The sequence below is a fragment of the Carassius gibelio genome, chromosome A4 (genome assembly GCF_023724105.1).
Source record: "Carassius gibelio isolate Cgi1373 ecotype wild population from Czech Republic chromosome A4, carGib1.2-hapl.c, whole genome shotgun sequence".
NCBI lineage: Eukaryota > Metazoa > Chordata > Actinopteri > Cypriniformes > Cyprinidae > Carassius > Carassius gibelio.
In genome coordinates this window covers 30,519,468-30,541,255 of record NC_068374.1, presented here as the reverse complement: position 1 = coordinate 30,541,255, position 21,788 = coordinate 30,519,468, and the positions used below count along the sequence as shown (strand labels likewise).

At 39.0% G+C, this 21,788-nt stretch overlaps 1 protein-coding gene across 10 annotated transcripts in view; it reads left to right on the top strand.

The window, feature by feature from the left end:
• Window positions 1-21,788, top strand: part of LOC127976594 (filamin-C) — a 46,786-nt gene that overhangs the window by 13,090 nt on the left and 11,908 nt on the right. For 3 of the 10 annotated variants that reach the window (XM_052581172.1, XM_052581165.1, XM_052581128.1), the window contains exons 2-28: window positions 3,260-3,508; window positions 6,438-6,535; window positions 8,373-8,523; window positions 8,634-8,752; window positions 9,090-9,167; window positions 9,339-9,501; window positions 9,587-9,787; window positions 10,311-10,433; window positions 13,418-13,555; window positions 13,654-13,780; window positions 13,981-14,117; window positions 14,421-14,614; window positions 14,859-14,972; window positions 15,049-15,192; window positions 15,394-15,517; window positions 15,619-15,783; window positions 15,863-15,949; window positions 16,036-16,205; window positions 16,320-16,437; window positions 16,527-16,789; window positions 18,001-18,598; window positions 18,681-18,854; window positions 19,737-19,899; window positions 20,320-20,480; window positions 20,716-20,883; window positions 21,266-21,389; window positions 21,555-21,711. In XM_052581172.1, coding sequence (XP_052437132.1) covers window positions 3,260-3,508; window positions 6,438-6,535; window positions 8,373-8,523; window positions 8,634-8,752; window positions 9,090-9,167; window positions 9,339-9,501; window positions 9,587-9,787; window positions 10,311-10,433; window positions 13,418-13,555; window positions 13,654-13,780; window positions 13,981-14,117; window positions 14,421-14,614; window positions 14,859-14,972; window positions 15,049-15,192; window positions 15,394-15,517; window positions 15,619-15,783; window positions 15,863-15,949; window positions 16,036-16,205; window positions 16,320-16,437; window positions 16,527-16,789; window positions 18,001-18,598; window positions 18,681-18,854; window positions 19,737-19,899; window positions 20,320-20,480; window positions 20,716-20,883; window positions 21,266-21,389; window positions 21,555-21,711 — 4,508 coding nt within the window. Of the gene's footprint in view, window positions 1-3,259; window positions 3,509-6,437; window positions 6,536-8,372; window positions 8,524-8,633; window positions 8,753-9,089; window positions 9,168-9,338; window positions 9,502-9,586; window positions 9,788-10,310; window positions 10,434-13,417; window positions 13,556-13,653; window positions 13,781-13,980; window positions 14,118-14,420; window positions 14,615-14,858; window positions 14,973-15,048; window positions 15,193-15,393; window positions 15,518-15,618; window positions 15,784-15,858; window positions 15,950-16,035; window positions 16,206-16,319; window positions 16,438-16,526; window positions 16,790-18,000; window positions 18,599-18,680; window positions 18,855-19,736; window positions 19,900-20,319; window positions 20,481-20,715; window positions 20,884-21,265; window positions 21,390-21,554; window positions 21,712-21,788 lie in introns of all 10 variants that reach the window. The other 7 variants (XM_052581180.1, XM_052581155.1, XM_052581141.1 and 4 more) reach the window with 3 other exon arrangements.

The following is a 21,788-nucleotide window of genomic DNA, read 5'->3' as shown; positions in this document are numbered from 1 at the left end:
GCATGCAAATTGCATTCAGTACAAATTTGTAAGCCGTTTGCAGCAGTTCATATTTCCCTTACTGAATTTAAACAACACAAGCATCAGCCAGCACAGTCCATTCTTAGTGAATTCCCTCCTTTGAAGAACTTCCAAACAATGACAATATGCTGTGCTCATCAGTGAAATGAGGCAATTCCTGTTAGCTGAAAAGAGCAGCAATCACCAACAGCTGGACTCAAGATGAATGCATCAGTACTCGTTGCAGCAACACCATTACATGTGTTTTCTTCTAAAGCTTTGGCAACAGTGGCTTATAAAATGCTTCCAGCATCTGTTTCATTATTTTTATCTCGTCTTGTTGGTGTGGTTCAGCATTGGGAGGATGTGAATGATCCAAACTGGATTTAATCAGGGTTAGGAAAGCGTCTCATTACTCACAGAGCCATTTGCCAGAGAAATGCTACATCGGATTGAGCTTATGAAGCATATTGCTGTATATCATATTTATATATCTTAAAATATGTAATCACCACCAGTGATATCGCAGCAATATGTATATACTGTTATAGTGTTTATTAATATTTTGAATTAGATTTTTTGTTTGTTTTTATATTTGCAGTTTTCTTTTTAATTTTAGTTTTGGTAATTTTGTTGTATACTTGTCATTTTTTTTTCATTTGTAAAATATTTTTCATGCTCATATTCCTAGCTTTAATTAATTTACATTTTATTTCTTAATTTATATAAGTTAATTAGTATGATAGTACTTAAATCTAAATTTATTTTATTTTGGTTAGTCGCAACATTTATAGATTTTCATCTATTATTTTATATCTTAATTTAATTTAATTAATATTTTATTTAGATTTTTTTCAGTCAATTAAAATTATTTTTAATAGTTTTAGTTGACAATAACAACACTGAACGCCTAGTTTTAATCTAGTTATCTAGTTATAAGAGTGATTTAACTTTTGGTGCAAGATTTTGGTGAAATTTTCCTTTCATAACTATTTATTGTAGTTATTTATTTACAAAATGTAGAAAGAAATAGAATGGGCCAAACAGTCTGTCACCTCATTTTAGAGTGAGACAAATGAGAAAACACTTCTTCTCTAAATTATCCCCACCCTCTGTAAGCGATCCCTTCCTTTCTCACTGTCCTAAATGGTCTTTTCCAAGGCTCTGATCCCATATTTGTTTTCTGGCCCATTATGTGGTGGTGCTGTACCCTAGCGGGCTGGAATTCCTGGCCCATGTCATCAGCGGTTCCTCAAAAAGTGTTCATTTACAGCCCCTGTACTTTATGTCGTCAGAAGGAAACACTTAGTTCTGAAGTCTTTCATTAAGTGTGTTTGAATCCAGCTGTTTCACTGGTGCTGTATGTTGACAATGTCCCTCATCTTCAGGAGTTAGTGTTTTTCCGGGGCGCACATTGATGGGTCTCCTCAGGGTGGTTTGAAAAGATTAAAGAGATTCTGTATATTGGGAATTAATACCAACACACTCTCTTAGGTGTAAATCTGAAATCTTGTAAGGAGCTTTTTGGAAAAGTAGACCACATAGCTGTCTATGATTGCTCAGTGTATGCGTGCACCTACACTGTCAGCTTTGATATATATTTATACTGAGACCTTTTGTATGCATGTTATATATGTTCAGACACATATGTGCAAAATATTATGAATTAATATTTCATAATATAATATATATCACAATATATAACCTAAATATTAATACTGTACTTATTTTCTCTTTCTATACTTCCTTAAGAACACGTCTCAAAAACATTGGTAAATACTTTCTTCCTGTCTCTTTCTGTTGGGCTTGGCATCGATGCAGAGAGCACATAAATGTCTGGATGCATTCCTCTTTAAGCATCTAGAGCGCCTAGGAACCCAAAAATATTAAACCCTGTTCTTGAGAGAGGGCCACATTGAGCATAACACACTGTCCTCGCCAAATGTATGAGAAAATCTCAAAAGTAATATATCAAAGAGCAGGGAAGAATTTGCTCTGGAACTTGTTTTGATTACAGTGAAGAAAAATGGGAGAGATAAACAGAAAGTGACCTGTCAGTATTATTTGATTGGAGATATTGGATTACGGCTAGACCGCTGCGCACATTGCAGCGTTTAGTGCAGACAGCTACGCTGGGGGTTGAAGCAAAGTGTAGTCAGATTCAGCCAGTGTCCTGATTAAGTTTCATCTTTGTGTGGGTTTTATTTAAACTGACCTCATTCCACAGATCCAGGGTTAAATGACATCAGGCTTTGGCATTCAGTAGTGCCCATCTCGATTCATATTCCTCACCACAGTCAAGATTCTGCTGACTGTAGCAGAGCAGTGTAGTGAACAATTTGGGTAAAGGTTATGAGTGCATGTGACTTTCTACAATAACTGGGTAAAATAGGGCTTTAATTTTTTTATTAGGATTTTACCATTACCCACATTTGGGACTCCATATTATTTTATAATATATTTCTAAACAGTTTAATACCTACGTTTGTCTTATATTTGTATTTTATTATTTAATTTTTATTTATCATTTTTACATGCTATTTTAATTTTATATTAGATACATAACGTTAGTAGGTTATCTCTCAATTGGAATTGGAAAGTAATGGGACACCAATATGTACCTTATATGAAAGTATAAACCTTGGGTTGATAAAGGATTGTAGTCTATCCATGTAAGTGTTTTAGTTGGCCATATGTACTTGCTGTTTATTTGTTCACATCTAAACCTGTGAAAGCTATTCAACACAGCAGGCGAATGGAACAAACAGCGTGCTGCGAATCTCTCTGAATAAACAAATAGTAGCACGATGGTGGCTCAAAAACCACACGCAGTGCTAGGGAGGACATCTGAAAAATAAACAAAGGTGGTGTCATTATTTCAGGCATGGTAGAGTAGTGTCAGGATGTTGGCAATGTATCCTAAGCTCATATTTGACCTGAAAACATAATTTTTTCTAGTGTACTGTATGTTGACATGACCAATCCCCTTTCAGTTCACGCTGGGCTTCACTCAGCTTCTGATCTTCACCCCTAAACTAATATATGTTCACAGCAGCACCGCAAGAGTAATAAAAAACCAACCTCAGAATGTTTAATGGTTTCCTAAGCCAAGCATCGAAACTCTCAGATCAAAAATAATCTCAAAAACAGTCTGGTTTTCTGCTCGTTGTCTTTTTATGATTCCCAGTATCTCTACAAATGGTGCTTCAGTGCTCATGTGTGGAATAATACGTTTAAGTCTTTCTCTTTCTCATTGCAGATAGTAAAGCTATAGTGGACGGCAACTTAAAACTGATCCTGGGGCTCATATGGACCCTCATCCTGCACTACTCCATTTCCATGCCCATGTGGGAGGATGAGGACGATGAAGACGCCAGGAAGCTGACACCCAAACAGCGCCTTCTGGGCTGGATCCAGAACAAGGTCCCCCAGCTACCCATCAACAACTTCCACAGGGACTGGAGAGATGGCAAAGCCCTCGGTGCCCTGGTGGATAATTGCGCACCTGGTGAGCAGAATTCTGTGGTTTATGACCACTTGGCGACAAATGCGTCATGGTACATTAACCACATGTGGTTTTACATGGAGAACTTTTCATTAGCTTCGTTAAGTAGATTCAGTGATCAGAAAAACTCATCAGGGAGATGTCAAGAGTCATGCAGTATCTGCTTTGCCTTAGGAGACGGGAAGCTGGTTTGATAATTACAGCATATGATCTCACTGCGGAAAGACCAGAGTCAAGAGAAGAGGAGAACAATTGGTGACCTCAAAACCAGTGATCACTGCTTTCCAAAACACGATTCATTAATCAAATACCTCTGGATACATTTAGACACTAGTGGAAAATCGTGAATCCCATGCAGTTCAGGGAGGGTTTAACGGATGGGTCAAGTTCATTTGGAAGTGTGCATGTCTGTTCTTGTCAAATCAAAGCAGTGTGAATATTTTCTGGACTTGACCACATATCCTTTGGGAAATGAGTCGGGAGAAGTTACCTAGAACATGCTCTTGGATCAACAACCTTGTTACAACATTCCATTCAAATAATCAGGATTTAGTGCTGAGCTTGAGCAACATGAATTTTCTTCAGATTTTAGGGTTAGTTCACCCAAAAATGAAAATTAGGCCATAAATTACCCACCTTAAAGCCATCCTAGGTGTATGACTTATCTTCTTTCATACGGATCTAGTTGGAGTTATTTTAAAAATTGTCTTTGATCTTTCAAGCTGTTTGATGCCACTAAGCATTTTGAATATGGATATTTTTTTTTACAAAAATGCATTGATTCGCTACAGGAAGCCTTTGTCCACCCTCCGGAGTTGTGTGAGACACTTTTTTTTAATGGATGCACTTTTTATTAAACTTTTCAAGGACTGATGCAGTGCAACACCCACTGAGTGGCATCAAACAGCTTGAAAGATCAAAGACACTTTAGTTTAAAAAAAAAAACTCCAACTGGATTTGTCTGAAAGAAGAAAGTCATATACACCTAGGATGACTTCAGGGTGAGTAATTTATGGCTTAATTTATTGGGTGAACTAACTCTTTAAGGTTAGCAGTAAGGTTTCAGATAGGAACAAGATGCAGTTGATGCAGGAATACGTCCTACTTGTTCAAAATAAGACAAATAGCATGCATTTAGAAAATAGAATTAGTACTAAATACCTCAATATGTCTTCTGTTAAAACATTTATGAATCACATTAGCATGTGTTGAAATGTTTCCGTCTTCTGACAAGACATTTTGAGGCATGTTTAAAAGACTTCAACATGTTTGATAAACACAAACAGCAGTTTCATTGACCTGTGGTCAGCTTTAGTAAAGAGAGCAGATGTAGATGTGGCGTTGGTTGGAAGGCAGCTCTACAGTCATTTTAGGGTTCATTTCACACTCAAACACAATGGGCCACAAGATGCACTGCTTTAACATTCAATATCACTGTAAGTGTAGAACTGGGATTTTACTGCTGTCAAAAACAGCGTGTAATCCAGAGATATTTAGATTGATTCATCAGTAGAAGTGGTTTAGGTATTGACTGAAAGGGCTGCTTACTGAAAGTTTGATGGTTTGAGTACAGCAAGGAATCAGATGAGACGACTAGATCAGATGACTTTACTGCTGTATTTTTCCTCCTATGCTGATGAGCTGAAGGACACTGACATAAAACGCAACCATTGTTTTCGAAATAAAAAGGTAGGGCTGATATTGTGACCCTGAGGAGAAGAAATGCGAGAGGTGAAAGATGCATCATCTTTGCATGTTTCAGGTATTGAGTTGAGTTTGTTGGCTCTGCTAGCTACTAATGAGCCTCTGGTCTGGACTGTAACTGAATGGAAACTGTCAGAAGCTAAGACGGCAAACATGCTTAAGTGAAAACACATGCTTCTATATGCATTTCTTGCCAACATGCACTTCATTATATTTTTCCTCGTGTGCATGTGTGGAAAAGCATCTCTTGCCAGAAAACTATTTATTACATTATTTCAGTGCTTATGTGTTTATCACACTATATTGAAAACCCTTAAATTTCATTTTTTAAATTATATATATATTTTTTTATTAGCAAAAGTTTTAAGCTTTATATCTTTAGACTTGCACGGAAAGAATGATCAAATACCTCTAAATCTAATGTCAGTTATAATTTTATTGTAACATTAGCATGTCGAGTTATGATCAGTCTTTTCTCTTTTCCTCCAAAAATAACTGCATACAGACTGTCTCACACTTTATTTACCTCCCCTGAAGTTTCCTCCATCTAATTTGTTTTCCACTATTAATGGTGGTTTTGTTACTGTCGTACCACCATCTTGGATCTGCAGGGTACTGTAAACACCAGTCTTGGCGAGTTTAAATGCTTTAAAAACCTAGAATTAAAGGTTTATCAGTTTTAGCAGTAGCACAGGCCCTATTACAGTTACTTACTATCCGACCGCAGGGCTGGAGAATCTTAAAAAAAAAAACGTATTATATTATGATTTTGGCAGTTGTTGAGGAGTTTTTCAAGGTTCTCTGGTTCCATTTGAACTAAACACCTTTTGCTCTTTGATTGTAATCCAGCATAAAATAACTGTTTTAGTCCAGACGGTATTGGTGTGTGTTTCCTTCAGGGAAGCGTTCGGAGCCATGCTTATTAAAGGGTGAAGTGATGGGAAACTGCTCATTTAAGAGCATTTAAGGTCAAATTGAACTCAAGAACATGGATTAATAGATCCCTGCTGTGGAACAGTGGGTCTGCAGCCCAAGATAAAGCACAGATTTGGCTCTTTTCTGTTAATCTATAAAGCAATATGCAGAATAATTTTAAAGTAGGAGTTAATTTTAGTCCTATACCGTAGGAGTTCTGATTTAGAAAATACATGTTTCTCATGGTTTTAGCAAGGGTTGACTGACTGTTTGCATCAATCTGCTTACTCTGCTGTCTTTGTCTTCATCTAAGGCCTGTGTCCGGACTGGGAGACATGGGACCCGAGTCAGCCAGTGGAGAATGCGAGAGAAGCCATGCAGCAAGCTGACGACTGGCTCGGTGTGCCTCAGGTAAGAAGCAGTCACTTATATTTATTAGGACTCATGCTATTTAGCCTGATTGAGACTGTTTTCTTCTTTAGCAGGGCAGGACTGGCTGTTTTGTAGGCCAGTTCTGACTTTAATTTTGATTGATCCTCTGAGTGTGTGTGTGTGTGTGTGTGTGTGTAAGAGAGAGTAAGAGAGAGAGAGAGAGAGTCAGAGAGGGTAAAAGAATATGGGGCGTTGTTCACACAGACTGTACAAATGAGAATTTTTGGCATATTAAACATTAAACTGTTTATATTCTGAAGGCTGAACAGCAACATATGTCAGTGCCACTTTTATAGGTGGCTTGAAATCTGATTAAAATCATATTTTAATTAATCTTCAGATATAGACTCAAAGTTGTCCTCTTTCTCTTGCGTTGACTTGTTTGTTCAACTGTGTTTTTTATTTATTCATAAATGCTGTTCTTTTTTTGTCATCAGAGAATCTTAAAAAAGTATTACAATTTTTACAAAAATATTAAACAGCACAACTGTTTTCAACATTGATAAGAATAAAAAATATTTCTTGAGCACCAAATCTATAGCATAGAATGTATATTACCATAGAATGATTTCTGAAGGATGGTCAGCTGAAAATCCAGCTGGGACATTACAGAAATAAAATGCATTTTAAATCTATTAAAATAGAAAAATGTTATTTAAAATTGTAAATAGTTTTTAATGGATTTTTGATCAAATAAATGTAGTGTTGGTGAGCATAAGAGACTTAGACCCCAATCTTTTGAACGGCAGTACTGTATATATGAAATATGTACTGCACTGTCAACAGCAGATCTATTTTTATTGCTTACCAAATTATATTAAATACAGTCTGCCTTAATGAACCTGCCATGTAGAAATCTTTTTCAACTTATCTTTGCAGAATACATTAGAACACAAATTTGTTTTGGAGTAATTGAGATAAATAGAGATTACACATCTACTGAGAGAATGATGCTTTGAGCATGTAGTTTATCGCTGCAGAAGGAGAGGTAGAGCTTTAAATGATGGGTTTAATAACAAGGTGCATATTACTTTTCCTGTCCCTGTTGTTCTCTCGTTCAATCTCTTCTTCTGTCTTTCTGCTGTGTTAAATACCGTTTAGAGCTATTTCTAGTTAGCTCTTAACCTTCCACCCTAACTTTAAATATAGCAGGACACTTATCCAACAGGACATGAAAGACGGGACTGACGGAGAGGCAGAAAATATTTTCCACAGCTTTAAAAACGTTAAGTGTACCTCATCAGTTTTGTGCCGTAAACCATCACAGCATAGTCAAGTCAAGTCACCTTTATTTATATAGCGCTTTAAACAAAATACATTGCGTCAAAGACACTGAACAACATTCATTAGGAAAACAGTGTCAATAATGCAAAATGACAGGCAGTTCATCATTGAATTCAGTGATGTCATCTCTGTTCAGTTTAAAATGTGTCTGTGCATTTATTTGCAATCAAGTCAACGATATCGCTGTAGATGAAGTAACCCCAACTAAACAAGCCAGAGGCGACAGCGGCAAGGAACCGAAACTCCATCGGTGACTGAATGGAGCATAGGGCTGTGTTGATATCTGACAGCTGATTCTGGCTGTAACAGTACTTGAAGAAAATGTCAAATGCAGTCAGTGAGACGTGGTTCTTTGTTTCAGTCCTTCTCCAGAGGGCTATAGCAATGCACTTTTTAGATGTTTCACTGATCCAGACATTAAAGTTCCCTCTGCTACTCAAATAATGATGCTTGAATGGCATCCAGGAATCTGAATTGAGATCAGAGATCAACCAGAATGTAACATATGCACTTTTGCACTTTGTCCATCCAGGTGATTGCTCCAGAGGAGATTGTGGATCCTAACGTGGACGAGCACTCAGTGATGACCTACCTGTCTCAGTTCCCCAAAGCCAAACTCAAGCCTGGTGCCCCACTGCGATCTAAAACCCTGCACCCCCAGAGAGCCAAGGCCTATGGCCCAGGTGAGGCTGAAAGATTAATTTGTTAATACCTCTGAATGAAAGACAGCGATTATGAGAGAAAACATTTAGCCTACTCTACCTCGACTCAAAACCTTTACATCTTTCGGTAGGTATTGAGCCCAAAGGTAATGTTGTGTTGAGGCCAGCTGAGTTTGTGGTGGAGACTGTGGAGGCCGGGCTTGGAGAGGTGTTGGTGTACATTGAGGATCCAGAGGGCCACACAGAAGAGGTCATCTTCTAACTCATCAAACTTGTTTCAGTGTCGAAATAAGTTAATCTTCTTTTATTCAACCTATAATTATAATAAAAATATTAATAATTCATGATTTTATTCTCATAATTTTTCATCTAGAAATAAAAAATAAATACAATTATTATAATTTTTTTTTAATAAATAATGGTAATTGATGTAAAAGTAACACATTTCTGTGAGTGTGTGTTTTTTTATTGAATGAAGATAAGATACTTGAGTCTTATTATTAGGGCTGCAGGGATACACAAAAAAAACAAAAAAATATTTTAATAACTAACTGGTGTATGTCTTAATAATTTGTTATTTTTCACAGGCCAGAGTAATTCCCAACAATGACAGGAACAGGAGCTACTCTGTGGTCTATGTCCCAAAAGTGGAGGGTCTGCATAAGGTAACACAATGAAAAATGTAGATTTTCAAAATTTACGAAAATTATTATTTTTTTTATTCTTCTTATGTCTTGTCATCACACAACATTTTGTAAGGTTTAACAAAAATATCTTTAACTGTGCCAGATGAAATGGAGTGATTGAATCTAAGGGGTTATTTCTTTTTTCTTTAGGTGAAGGTGTTGTTTGCTGGACAGGACATTGACAGAAGCCCTTTCCTGGTAAATGTGTCTAAAGCACTGGGAGATCCGAACAAGGTGCAGGCCCGCGGGGCAGGTTTGGAACCGGTGGGCAATGTGGCCAATAAACCCACCTATTTTGACATCTACACAGCAGGTAAAGTCAGGGAAATGATGCTACTCGCTGTTTGCTGTGAGACTAGAGACTAGTTAAAGCTCCTGATGTATTTGTGACTCCTCAGGTGCGGGAGCTGGTGATGTTGGTGTGATCGTTGTGGACTCTCAGGGCCGCAGAGATACAGTGGAGATCATTCTGGAAAACAAGGGCGACAGTGTTTTCCGCTGCACTTACTGCCCCATTCTAGAGGGCCCTCACACTATATATGTGACATTTGCTGGCCAGCAGATACCTAAAAGCCCTTTCACTGTCCACATCTCAGAGGGTGAGATGAACAAATACAATTGCTGATTAGAAGTTAGAAGTGCTGGTGTCTGTTTATGGTCACATTATTGTTGAACACCAAAGCTCTTAATGCACCAAGAAAACAACAAGTACTTTTATTTGCCTGAGCCTTGACTTGTTGTTTTTGCTGCATTAAAAGCATGCCACATTCTTTCTAAAATGTCTTATGCCCCTGTTGAAAAGACTAGCACGGTTTTACTGGAAAATCTGGTTTGCTTACTGTTGAAGACCAGCACCCAAAACGCAAGTTTCATGCTGGTCATTTCAGTTATGGCATTTTGTGTCTAAAGAGCTTATTTCCACTTGTAATGAGTTCAGAGTTGTTTGATTGACAGCATGCTAATACTGGACAAGTCCCAGAGAAACCTGCTTTCTGTGGCGCTGACTGAGACCAGGTTGTTTGGTTTTGAGCACCGATTGCTCACTGCTTCAGGGTTTCACCACCCTTTCGATGATGATGAAACGATTTGTGTTTCCTCTTTCGCCTGTGTGTGTTGTTCTAGCTCCTTCGAGCGGCCGGCAGATCGGCTCCCCGGTTCACATGATCCCTCAGTCTATGCGCACACCACCCTCAGAAAAGGCCAAGAAAATGCCTCCCCCAACACCACCCAAAAACAGGCGACCAAGTTAGTATGGTCCACCCCGGGGTCTTGACAGATGCCTGCTCGAGCTTGGTTCCTTCTCTCCTGTCTCCTCTCCTCCCCTCACCCTGGATGTGTCCTCTCAGACACACCACCTCTGGCTCGTTGGCATGCGCTGGCGCTTTGTCCTCTGGGGCAGCTCAAATCAACAGGAAGCTCAGATAGAGACAGGAAATGATGGAACAAAAGTGTGTATGAGTAAGAGTGAGAGTGTGAATGGGAGTAAGAGGTGGATTGGACAAGTGTTGTGAATGCTGCTGCTGGTCTTGTTTTAACCGATGCAGAAAAAGTGCCACCATGCAGTGGTGGGACTGGACGATTACTTTACTGACACTCAGCACACCAGGACCACTTAATCATAATTCAGAATTTAACCAAATTCTATAATTTATACATTGTTTAAAAAATATTAATGAAATAAATTAACAAAGTAACAAACCGGTTTAAATTAGGGCTAAATATGTTAATCAAAATTCTAGATTGTTTATTTATTTTATATTATTTATTATATATTATTATTATTAATATATCCGTATATATATATATATATATATATATATATATATATATATATATATATATATATATACACATATACACAGTGGGGATCGAAAGTTTGGGCATCCCTTGCAGAATCTGTGAAAATATGAGTAATTTCCAAAAAATAAGAGAGATCATACTAAATGCATGTTATTTTTTATTTAGTACTGTCCTGAGTAGGATATTGTACATAAAAGATATTAACATTTAGTCCACAAGACAAAAAAATTGCTGAAATTATTAAAATAACCCCACTCAAAAGTTTGGGAACCCTTGGTTCTTAATACTGTGTTCTGTTACCTGATGATCCTCGACTGTCTTTCTGTTTTGTGATGGTTGTGCATGAGTCCCTTGTTTGTTCTGAACAGTTAAACTGAGCAGCGTTCTTCAGAAAAATCTTTAAGGTCCTGCAGATTCTTCAGTTTTCCAGCATCTTTGCATATTTGAACCCTTTCCAGCAGTGACTTTATGATTTTGAGATGCACCTTATCACACTGAGGACATTTGAGGGACTCAAACACAACTATTTAAAAAGATTCAAACATGCACTGATGCTCCAGAAGGAAACAAGATGCATTAAGAGCTGGGGGGGTGAAAACGTTTGGAATTTGAAGATCAAGGTAAATTGTACTTAATTTGTGTACCGGGAAACATACAAGTATCTTCTGTTGCTTATGAAGGGCAGAACTAAATGGAAAAAAATTATATTTCAGCAAAATAAGAAAAATTTGTCCATCTTCATCGTGTTCAAAAGTTTTCACCCCCCAGCTCTTAATGCATCTTGTTTCCTTCTGGAGCATAAGTGAATGTTTGAATCTTTTTAAATAGTTGTGTTTGAGTCCCTCAAATGTCCTCAGTGTGATAAGGTGCATCTCAAAATCATAAAGTCACTGCTGGAAAGGGTTCAAATATGCAAAGATGCTGGAAAACTGAAGAATCTGCAGGACCTTAAAGATTTTTCTGAAGAACGCTGCTCAGTTTAACTGTTCAGAACAAACAAGGGACTCATGCACAACCATCACAAAACAGAAAGACAGTCGAGGATCATCAGGTAACAGAACACAGTACTAAGAACCAAGGGTTCCCAAGCTTTTGAGTGGGGTTATTTTAATAATTTCAGAAATTCTTTTGTCTTGTGGACTAAATGTAAATATATTTTATGTACAATATCTTACTCAGGACATTACTAAATAAAAAATAACATGCATTTAGTATGATCTCTCTTATTTTTTGAAAATTACTCATATTTTCACAGATTCTGCAAGGGATGCCCAAACTTTCGATCCCCACTGTGTATATGTGTATATATATATATATATATATATATATATATATATATATATATATATATATATATATATATATATATATATATATACGGATATATTAATAATAATAATATATAATAAATAATATAAAATAAATGTTTATAATAAAAGTTTGGATGCCCAAACTTTCGATCAATTTATTTTTATATATATATATATATATATATATTTTTTTTTATTGTGTGTGTAAAATGTGTTATATCAGCCCTTGTTTTTAACTTTAACCCAAACTAAAATTTTGATCTATTTCACACCTGCAATTTTTAAATCTCTAAATCAAGATGCCAGATCTTTACTTGGCATCAGAGAGCCAATGTCTGAGTGACCGTCTGGATGTGTAATACAGTCATCTTCATCTCAGAGATTATCATACTCATCCATTGTCATCATGATCGTCGTCATCATCATCTTGGCAGTTGCTCGTTTTGGCTGTGTCGCTCTATATACTAACTCAGAGAATGGAAATTCTTTGATTTTCTGACTTAACGATTTCCTAACCGAAATATACAATTAACTCACTTTAACTCATTAATTATTCAATTAACACTCCTTTTTTTCATGTAAAATTTAAATGAATTTTGTAGACTTTTGTCTGCCTTTTTATCCAGTGCTGGAAGAAACCAATTATGGAAGAAGAAATTGTTTGATCAGATCTGAGAAAGCACTTTCAGACTGCCAGACTGCTTTAATAGATGTTTTATTGCTCTAAAAGAGCTCATTAGTGAATTTAGTGTTAAACACCAAACCCCAACAGTGAGCTACTTATTAAAAAATGTTTCATTCAAGCAGAATATTGTTAAAGTTTCTTATATCTTTCAAAGCTGGTTCTTGTATGTAATTGCAAATATTGTGTTAATTTTAAGTCTTTTTTTATAAGCTCTTGAAAACACTGATCAGTTTGCCTGTAGTTTTGATTATAGTGGTCTCACTACATTCCTAATGGGATCTTTATGAGGTTAATAATTGCTTTGTCATAGGCCTTTATAGGAAACATTCTTTCTTTGGCTGTTCTTCATTGCTCGTACCTTAGGCTGGGTCCATATGCATAACTAACTTTGACAACTTGTGAGATCGAAAATAACTGCTCTTTTCTCTTTGTAGCGAGTAACCCGAATGCCTGTCGGGCCATTGGACGTGGCCTGCAGCCCAAGGGTGTGCGTGTGAAGGAGGTGGCTGACTTTAAGGTGTACACGAAGGGAGCAGGCAGTGGAGAACTACGTGTTCAAGTCAAAGGGCCGAGTATGCGTGCCACTGTTTGACTGCAACAACAATTGTTTCTGATTTAATCAACATTGCATTGTAAAGTTAGTTCGCTGAATTAAATTTTGTGATTGCAGGAGGTGGCGATGAGCCCGTGAAAGTGCAAGACCTGGGAGATGGTGTGTACGAATGTGATTACTACCCCATTTTCACTGGAAAATACATTATCACAATTACTTGGGGTGGCCACGCCATTCCCCGTAGGTAAGGGTGCTTCTAAATTTCCACCTGTTTACTGTGGTATCGTCCCATTTCTGTTTCTCAAAATATTCAAATCTGTTGACCATATTAAAAAGATCATACAGGATATGGAAATGTTACTCCAGAAAGATATAATCTAGGAATTATGCCGATTATCATGAACTACCATCTCACTTCTGATCAAAACATCTAAATATGTGTAGCCCATTTGAAGTTACCATAAGTGAAGATGCAGGCCCTCAGAAGGTGAGGGCTTGGGGTCCAGGCCTGGAGACTGGCATGGTGGGCAAATCAGCTGACTTTGTGGTTGAGGCCATTGGCACTGAGGTTGGAACACTGGGTAAGAATCTTTTTTTTATCATTGAGCCACTGTATCCAGGGATCTAGTGTTTATGTAGATCTTCTCCACTCTGGGCCTCAAGGTCCGGTTTACTGCAGAGTTTAGATCCATCCCTTATCAAACACACCTGGACAAGCCAAACAAGTCTTTCATGGTTACTAGAAAGTTATTGGCAGGTGAGTTTGATCAAGGCTGGAGCTAAGCTCTGCAGAAAAGTGGACCTCGAGGGCTAGAGCTATCAACCCCTGGTTTATGGTGTGATAAGATGTCTGGTTAATGCTTGAAAACTCCTTCCATGCACAGGTTTCTCCATAGAAGGCCCCTCACAGGCTAAGATAGAATGTGATGATAAGGGAGATGGATCTTGTGATGTTTTGTACTGGCCCACCGAGCCTGGTGACTATGCAGTCCATGTCATCTGTGATGATGAAGATATCAAAGACAGCCCCTTCATGGCCCACATCCTCCCTGCAGCCAATGACGTCTTCCCTGAGAAGGTCTGCTCTGTGATATTTGCCAATAATGATTGCACATTCATTGGCAAATTAAATGACAAATAATAGAAAAAAGATCTGCACACTGTTATTCTCCCTTTATTCAAAATTGAAAAATAACAATGTTTCGGTTTGGATGTAACTTTTGATCTTGCACCTGGCCAAGACATTTTTGGATGTGCATACTTTGACCCTTTCTTAATATTAAATGACAGCCATAGCTACACTAACACATGTTTTTATGCAGGTTAAGTGCTATGGCCCTGGACTAGAACCAACGGGGTGCATTGTAAACAAACCTGCTGAATTTACAATTGACGCCCGTGCAGCTGGAAGAGGACATCTACAAATTTATGCTCAGGTACGTTTTCATTCAAGTCCCAGATGCCTCATGCCTCACTTCACTGGTAAAAAACTTTTTTGTCCATCTTCTTAAGGATTCAGAAGGCTTCCCCATCAACATCCAGATCACAGATAATGGTGACAGCACATATTTCTGCGTCTACACACCGACCAAGCCCATCAAACACACTATCATCATCACCTGGGGAGAGGTCAATGTTCCCAGTAGTCCATTCAGGGTGAGAGCTCGCTATCAACAGGCAGACATTTTTATGTTGCTGTTTGTCAAAAACTTTCATAAACTGGATCTACAACAACCATTTACTCGACCATATTAGATCATAGATTCCATATTGGATTATAACTTTACAAGAACCACTGTCCTCCAAAAGCTTTACATTTCTAGTTTTATAGTACTCTGGTCTTTCTACATTTCTCAGGTGACCATTGGAGAAGGCAGTCACCCAGAGAATGTGAACGTTCATGGACCAGGAGTGGAGAAGACTGGCTTGAAGGCCAATGAACCCACTTACTTTACTGTGGATTGCAGCGAGGCTGGACAAGGTTAGAGCAAACATGATTTCTACCATTGTCCAAACATCTAGAATGGTAAAATTCGGGAATGGACGATAATTCTTTTTCTCCCATCTGTTCTGACACCTTAGGAGATGTCAGCATTGGGATTAAGTGTGCTCCTGGCGTGGTGGGACCTGCCGAAGCAGATATAGATTTTGACATCATTAAAAATGACAATGACACATTCACAGTGAAGTATACACCTCCTGGAGCTGGACGCTACACCATCATGGTGCTGTTTGCTGATCAAGTAAGTCTCAGCCAATAATATCAACATTTTCTCAATGCAATTTGAGACCTATAAACCCAATTTTTTAATGAATTAACAGGAAGTTCCAATTAGCCCCTTCCGTATCAAAGTCGATCCATCCCATGATGCCAATAAGGTGAAAGCAGAGGGTCCCGGACTCAACAAGACTGGTCAGTTTGATTGTCAGTGATTGAAATCATAAGAAAGTATGTAAAGACAGCTCATCTCATTTGCATGTTATGTGTCTGTGTCACAGGTGTGGAAGTGGGCAAGCCGACCCACTTCACGATCTTTACTAAAGGAGCAGGCAAGGCCACGCCTGAGGTTCACTTTACCACAGCTGGGAAAGGAGAAGCCGTCAGCGACTTTGAGATCATTGATAACCATGACTATTCTTTTACTGTGCGTTACACTGCATTACAGCAGGTGAGACACTCCAACACTGGGTTGCTGTTCATATAAATAGACACCAAGAGGTCACATGATGTTATGACTATTATAAATTCTATCTTGCTCAGTCCTGTATGTTTTCTGATTCAGGGTAACATGAGCATATCTGTGTGCCATGGCGGTGACCCCATCCCCAAAAGCCCTTTTACTATCAATGTTGCTCCTCCTTTGGATCTAAACAAGGTCAAAGTTCAAGGACTCAACAACAGTAAGTCCACAGCAGTTTGTGTGTGAAATGAAATTGCAGCTGTGTCGATTGTAGTTATTTGTTCATATTTTGCGTGCCTGTGTGTTTAGAAGTGGATGTAGGGAAAGATGAGGAGTTTACCATAAACACACATGGCGCAGGAGGTCAAGGAAAGGTGGACGTCAAGATTACTTCACCTTCTCACCGACCAATCCCGTGCAAGGTTGAATCTGGAGCATCCAGTGAGGTGCACACTGTTAAGTACATTCCCCCGGAAGAGGGGCCCTACAAAGTGGACATCAGCTATGATGGAAACCCAGTGCCTGGAAGTCCTTTCACGGTGGAGGGAGTAATGCCTCCAGATCCCTCAAAGGTAAGAGTCACAAATAGGAGAATGGGATTCATTTGTTTACCAGTCATTGTCATATTGAACTGAATTTCCATGATAACTGCAAATACTTTCGATTGGAAAACATTTGTTAACTAAGTGATTTCATTAGAGATACAGGATTGACATTTCAAGTCATTTATGGATTCTTATGGAGGGCTGCAAACATACTGCTGGCTGTGATGATAAAACTCTCCTTATGAGGAGAAACATGGAATGTATTTTAGGAGTAACAAGAGAATTTGGACTGTACTGTGAAATCTTTATCGCACAAATCAGAAAGACCTTCAGAGAGTTTACGAGCCACTAACCAGAGTCAGAATGTTCAAACTAAACTAGAGCCAGATTTTATAAAACAACTTTTCTTGATCCTCAGTGCACCAAAATTTCTGTTCCTAGAGGTTTACTCGAGGAATGCTGGTTCCATATGTAACCCCTCTCTCCCGGGTCCTCTCTGATGCTCCTTGCACTTGCTCCGAGCAGGGCTCGAACCAGGGTCTTCTTCTCTTGATATCAGGGAGTGAGGTTTACCTGCACAGCACTACTCGCTGGCCTCCGTTACACTCATCCCCCCCTAAACCTCACTCCCATCTGGGTCACGGCACCAAGTAACCCCTCACTCCCGGGTCCTCTCTGACGCTCCTCGCACTTGCTCCGAGCGGGGATCGAACCCAGGTCTTCAGCATGGGAGGCGGACACACTAACAAGGAGGCTATCGCTAGTGCGTCTCTTGAGATCGGGGAGTGAGGTTTACCTGCACAGCACTACTCGCTGGCCTCCGTTACACATAGTCAAACCATTTAATTCTATTTTATTTCCTTTTTGTTTGTTGCCTGTTCTCTACAGGGCTGGATTGTTCCAGTGAGGGTTTTTCTTCTCTAGTTTGTATATTAGCTGTGTCAGTGAAGAAGCCTGAAACAAACACAAAAGGCCATTAAGCCATTAAATTATTAGAGGACAGTTGTGTTTAACTGATCTGCCAGAGAAAAGTAAACTCAAATGTAGTGTGCCAAGCAAGGTACTTCATCCACATGTGGAATGGTTGCTCCATTCTCTGCTTTAAATTTTCTGGTTCTCTTTCATTTTTTTTTATGTTTTTTTTTTTTACTTTTCTGATTATTTCTGATTAGAATTCCATTTTGATTTGTTATTAAAATGCAATCTTGACCATAGTTTTGTCATACTTTCATTTCAAGGTCCGAGCCTACGGCCCTGGCCTGAAGGGAGGTATTGTGGGTAAACCCGCTCCGTTTGCCATCGACACCAAAGGTGCAGGTACAGGGGGTCTCGGGCTAACTGTGGAGGGCCCGTGTGAAGCCAAGATCGAGTGCCAGGACAACGGCGACGGATCTTGCTCGGTGTCCTATCTGCCCACTGAGCCTGGAGAGTATTCCATTAACATCCTGTTTGCTGATGCTCACATCCCTGGTTCTCCCTTTAAAGCCATGGTTCAGTCTGTCTTTGACCCTAGCAAGGTCACAGCTAGTGGACCGGGACTGGAGAGAGGAAAGGTCAACGAAGCGGCGTCGTTCACGGTGGACTGCTCTAAAGCAGGAGATGCGGAGTTGACCATCGAAATTATTTCAGATTCAGGAGCGCAGGCTGAGGTCCATGTCCAGAATAACAACGATGGAACATATTCTATCACCTATATCCCTCCTTTCCACGGAATGTACACCATCACGATTAAATACGGAGGACAGGCAGTGCCGAAGTTCCCTGCAAGGGTGCAGGTAGATCCTGCTCTTGATACCAGTGGAATCAAGGTCTATGGTCCAGGAGTAGAGCCCAAAGGTAAGAAGGCCCATCTAAATGTGCTTGTGTTTGGTACCAATGTGTTTAACAATGTGCTTCAAAACTTGGTATATTTTCACAGGGGTACTCCGAGAGGTCACTACACACTTTGTCGTTGACACTCGGGTTCACAGCAAGATGGGCGGAAACCACATCAAAGTTCATATTGTTAACCCATCTGGTGCCAACACTGATGCGTTCATCACCGACAAAGGAGACGGCACTTACAGAGTGGAGTATACAGCATATGAGGATGGTAAGATATTCAGTACACAGGGAAAAAAAAACTTATGTTTTTATGTTAAATTGATTTTTCATTTGGATGAATCACACACAACCATTTTTAGTATTTAAAATAAATTCAATTAAATTAAAATTTACATTAAACTAAAATTGCTATATTACAGTAAAAAAAAGCTCTAAAAAAATCCAGCCATCTAATTTATTTGTTTTGGAAGTTACAGTTGTTTTTAGCACATTTATTGTACATGAGACAGAAATAACAAATTATCAATAGTACTAGAAATAAATCTAGACCAGGCCACAATTCAGTTTTTTTCTCTGTCAGTAATGTTTTATTCATGCACTTTGAGTTGACACAATAACTGAATATTATATAATTTGCATAATTTGCATGTCTGTCATTTTCTTACTTCATGCTGACTGATTTTCCGCCCCAGTCTTCATTAATTTAACAGGCCATATTGGCATTTCTTCTGAACTGAACCTCCCTTTACTCCCTGAGAATCATGGGACACACACACTCAGAGCTATATTTTATTCTGAGCACGGCTGCTGTATTGATTGTTCTGTGTGGAGGTCAGTGATGTGAGATGAAAATTCATTCATTGTTCATTGTGTTTTGAGCAGAGACTGCTGATGTCTCTTTTCCTATGATGCCTTGATAATATTCCATCACAATTATCGACTGAGATAACAAAAAAAAAAAACCCAGTCCCTCTCCGTATAGTCACACACAGTCTCTTCCTATCAAAGAAAGGCACTTCTTAGACAGGATAAGATGCACTGAGGCACCCTTATAGCCAGCCAGTAAAATTAAAGCTTGCCAGAATGAGAAAGTACTTTCCAGCATGAAATCTATAGATGGAAGAGTGCTTTATTTTTTGTCTTTGTGCAGGTGTGCATGTGATAGAGGTGCTGTATGATGAGGTACCAGTCCCCAAGAGCCCGTTTAGGGTGGCGGTAACCGAAGGTTGTGATCCCAGCCGTGTACGTGCATACGGTCCCGGTCTGGAAGAGGGTCTGGTCAACAAACCCAACCGCTTCACTGTGGAAACCAGGTACATATTTCTTTAAAAACCTGCTGTTGAACATGAACATGTTCTGGAATGGTCTATTTTGGAAACGTTGAGTCAAAAACAGTCTGAAATACCTTCTATGAGCAGTTGTTTTATGTAATCGCTGACTCTTTTTGAGCAGTTGTTTTATGTAATAGCTGACTCTTTTTAAATAGTTTGGATACTGAAAAAAAAAAAACCTCACCAATCATTCAATGCCATTCACTTATAGTGATAAAAATTTAGCAGTGAACCATATATGAATAGTTTTAGTGTAAAACAAATCTGGTTTACTAGTTTAAATATTGGTGTCTACATGTTTTGGATTGGATGTGAACAGGGCTAAATAGAAGTACAAAACTTTTTTTTGATTTTACTGGAACTGTTTTCTCCCATGTCTGTATTTTCCTGTATTTCTTTCAGGGGTGCTGGCACAGGTGGTCTTGGCTTGGCCATCGAGGGTCCATCAGAAGCTAAGATGTCTTGTAAAGATAACAAAGATGGCAGCTGTAGCGTGGAGTATATTCCTTTCACTCCTGGAGAATATGACGTCAACATCACTTTCGGGGGTCTGCCTATCCCAGGTATGATGTAGTTTCCTGCTGTCTAACTCATTTTATGGTTTGTTTCTAATTGAACTCAACATACTAATTATACATTGACATTGTATTTCAGCAGTTTGAGAATATGAGAGTGTTAAGACCTTTGAAAGCAAATAATCATGACAGTTTGATTTAATGCTTGCATATTTCATACCTCAGGCTCTGTTTTTGGATTTCATGAAGAGAAAGCAACTGTACAGTTTTTGTGGGTTTTTAGGTAGTCCATTCAGGGTGCCTGTGAGGGAGCTGGTGGATCCTAGTAAGGTGAAGTGTTCTGGTCCTGGTTTGGGCAGTGGAGTTAGAGCACACGTTCCTCAGACCTTCAATGTGGACTGCAGCAAAGCTGGATTCGCCCCACTGGAGGTGCTGCTGTATGGACCTACAGGTGCAAATAGACTGGAAAAACACACACAGAGTTTGAACAAATTCCTTGAAGTATATAAGTGCAATTTATGTTTTAGAAATGGAAGTACTAGACCAGAAAAGCTGACTTAAAATGTGAACAGAACATTTGTATGTGTTTAGCAAATCTGAGGAAGTGAATGACTTAATGTAAGTGAAAGGACACAAAAACCATAGCTGAAGTTCCAAGTTTGTGCATTAGTTTGTGATGACCTTGAAAATGACAAACCGGTGCTGGAAAAAGTCCTGGATTTGCATTCAGTAATGTCCATATGAAGCCTGCAGACCCATTCATCAAGAGTGTTTTACAGTTGTCTAGGCTAGATGACAGGGATGCAGAGGGATCAACTGTGTTGTTATTCTAGGGGCGACAGAGCCAGTGGATATCACAGACAATGGGGATGGCACACACACAGTGATCTACACTCCTGCTAAAGATGGACCGTACACTGTGTGTGTCAAATATGCAGATCAAGAAGTGCCGCGCAGGTGAGCGGGCTTCTCAAAGAATGAATAAAGTCTTAAAATTAATGAAGCAAATAGACTGTGACCAAAATCTTTAGAGCTGATTTAGAAAGTAGAACAACACTTCCAAATAAAGATAAGAATGTGATGATTAAATGTGTTGATTGTCCGTTTTTTTTACCTTTTTAGTCCATTTAAGATCAAGGTTTTGCCTGCTCATGATGCCAGTAAAGTCCGTGCAAGTGGTCCTGGACTGAACGCTTCCGGGGTTCCCGCCAGCCTGCCGGTGGAGTTCACCATCGATGCCCGTGACGCAGGCGAGGGTCTTCTCACTGTACAGATTCTGGTGAGTTACATCAACACTCGCTCAGGCCTCTCTCTTTTTTTTTCATGTTTTAAGACCGAGGTTTCCCTTGATGATCA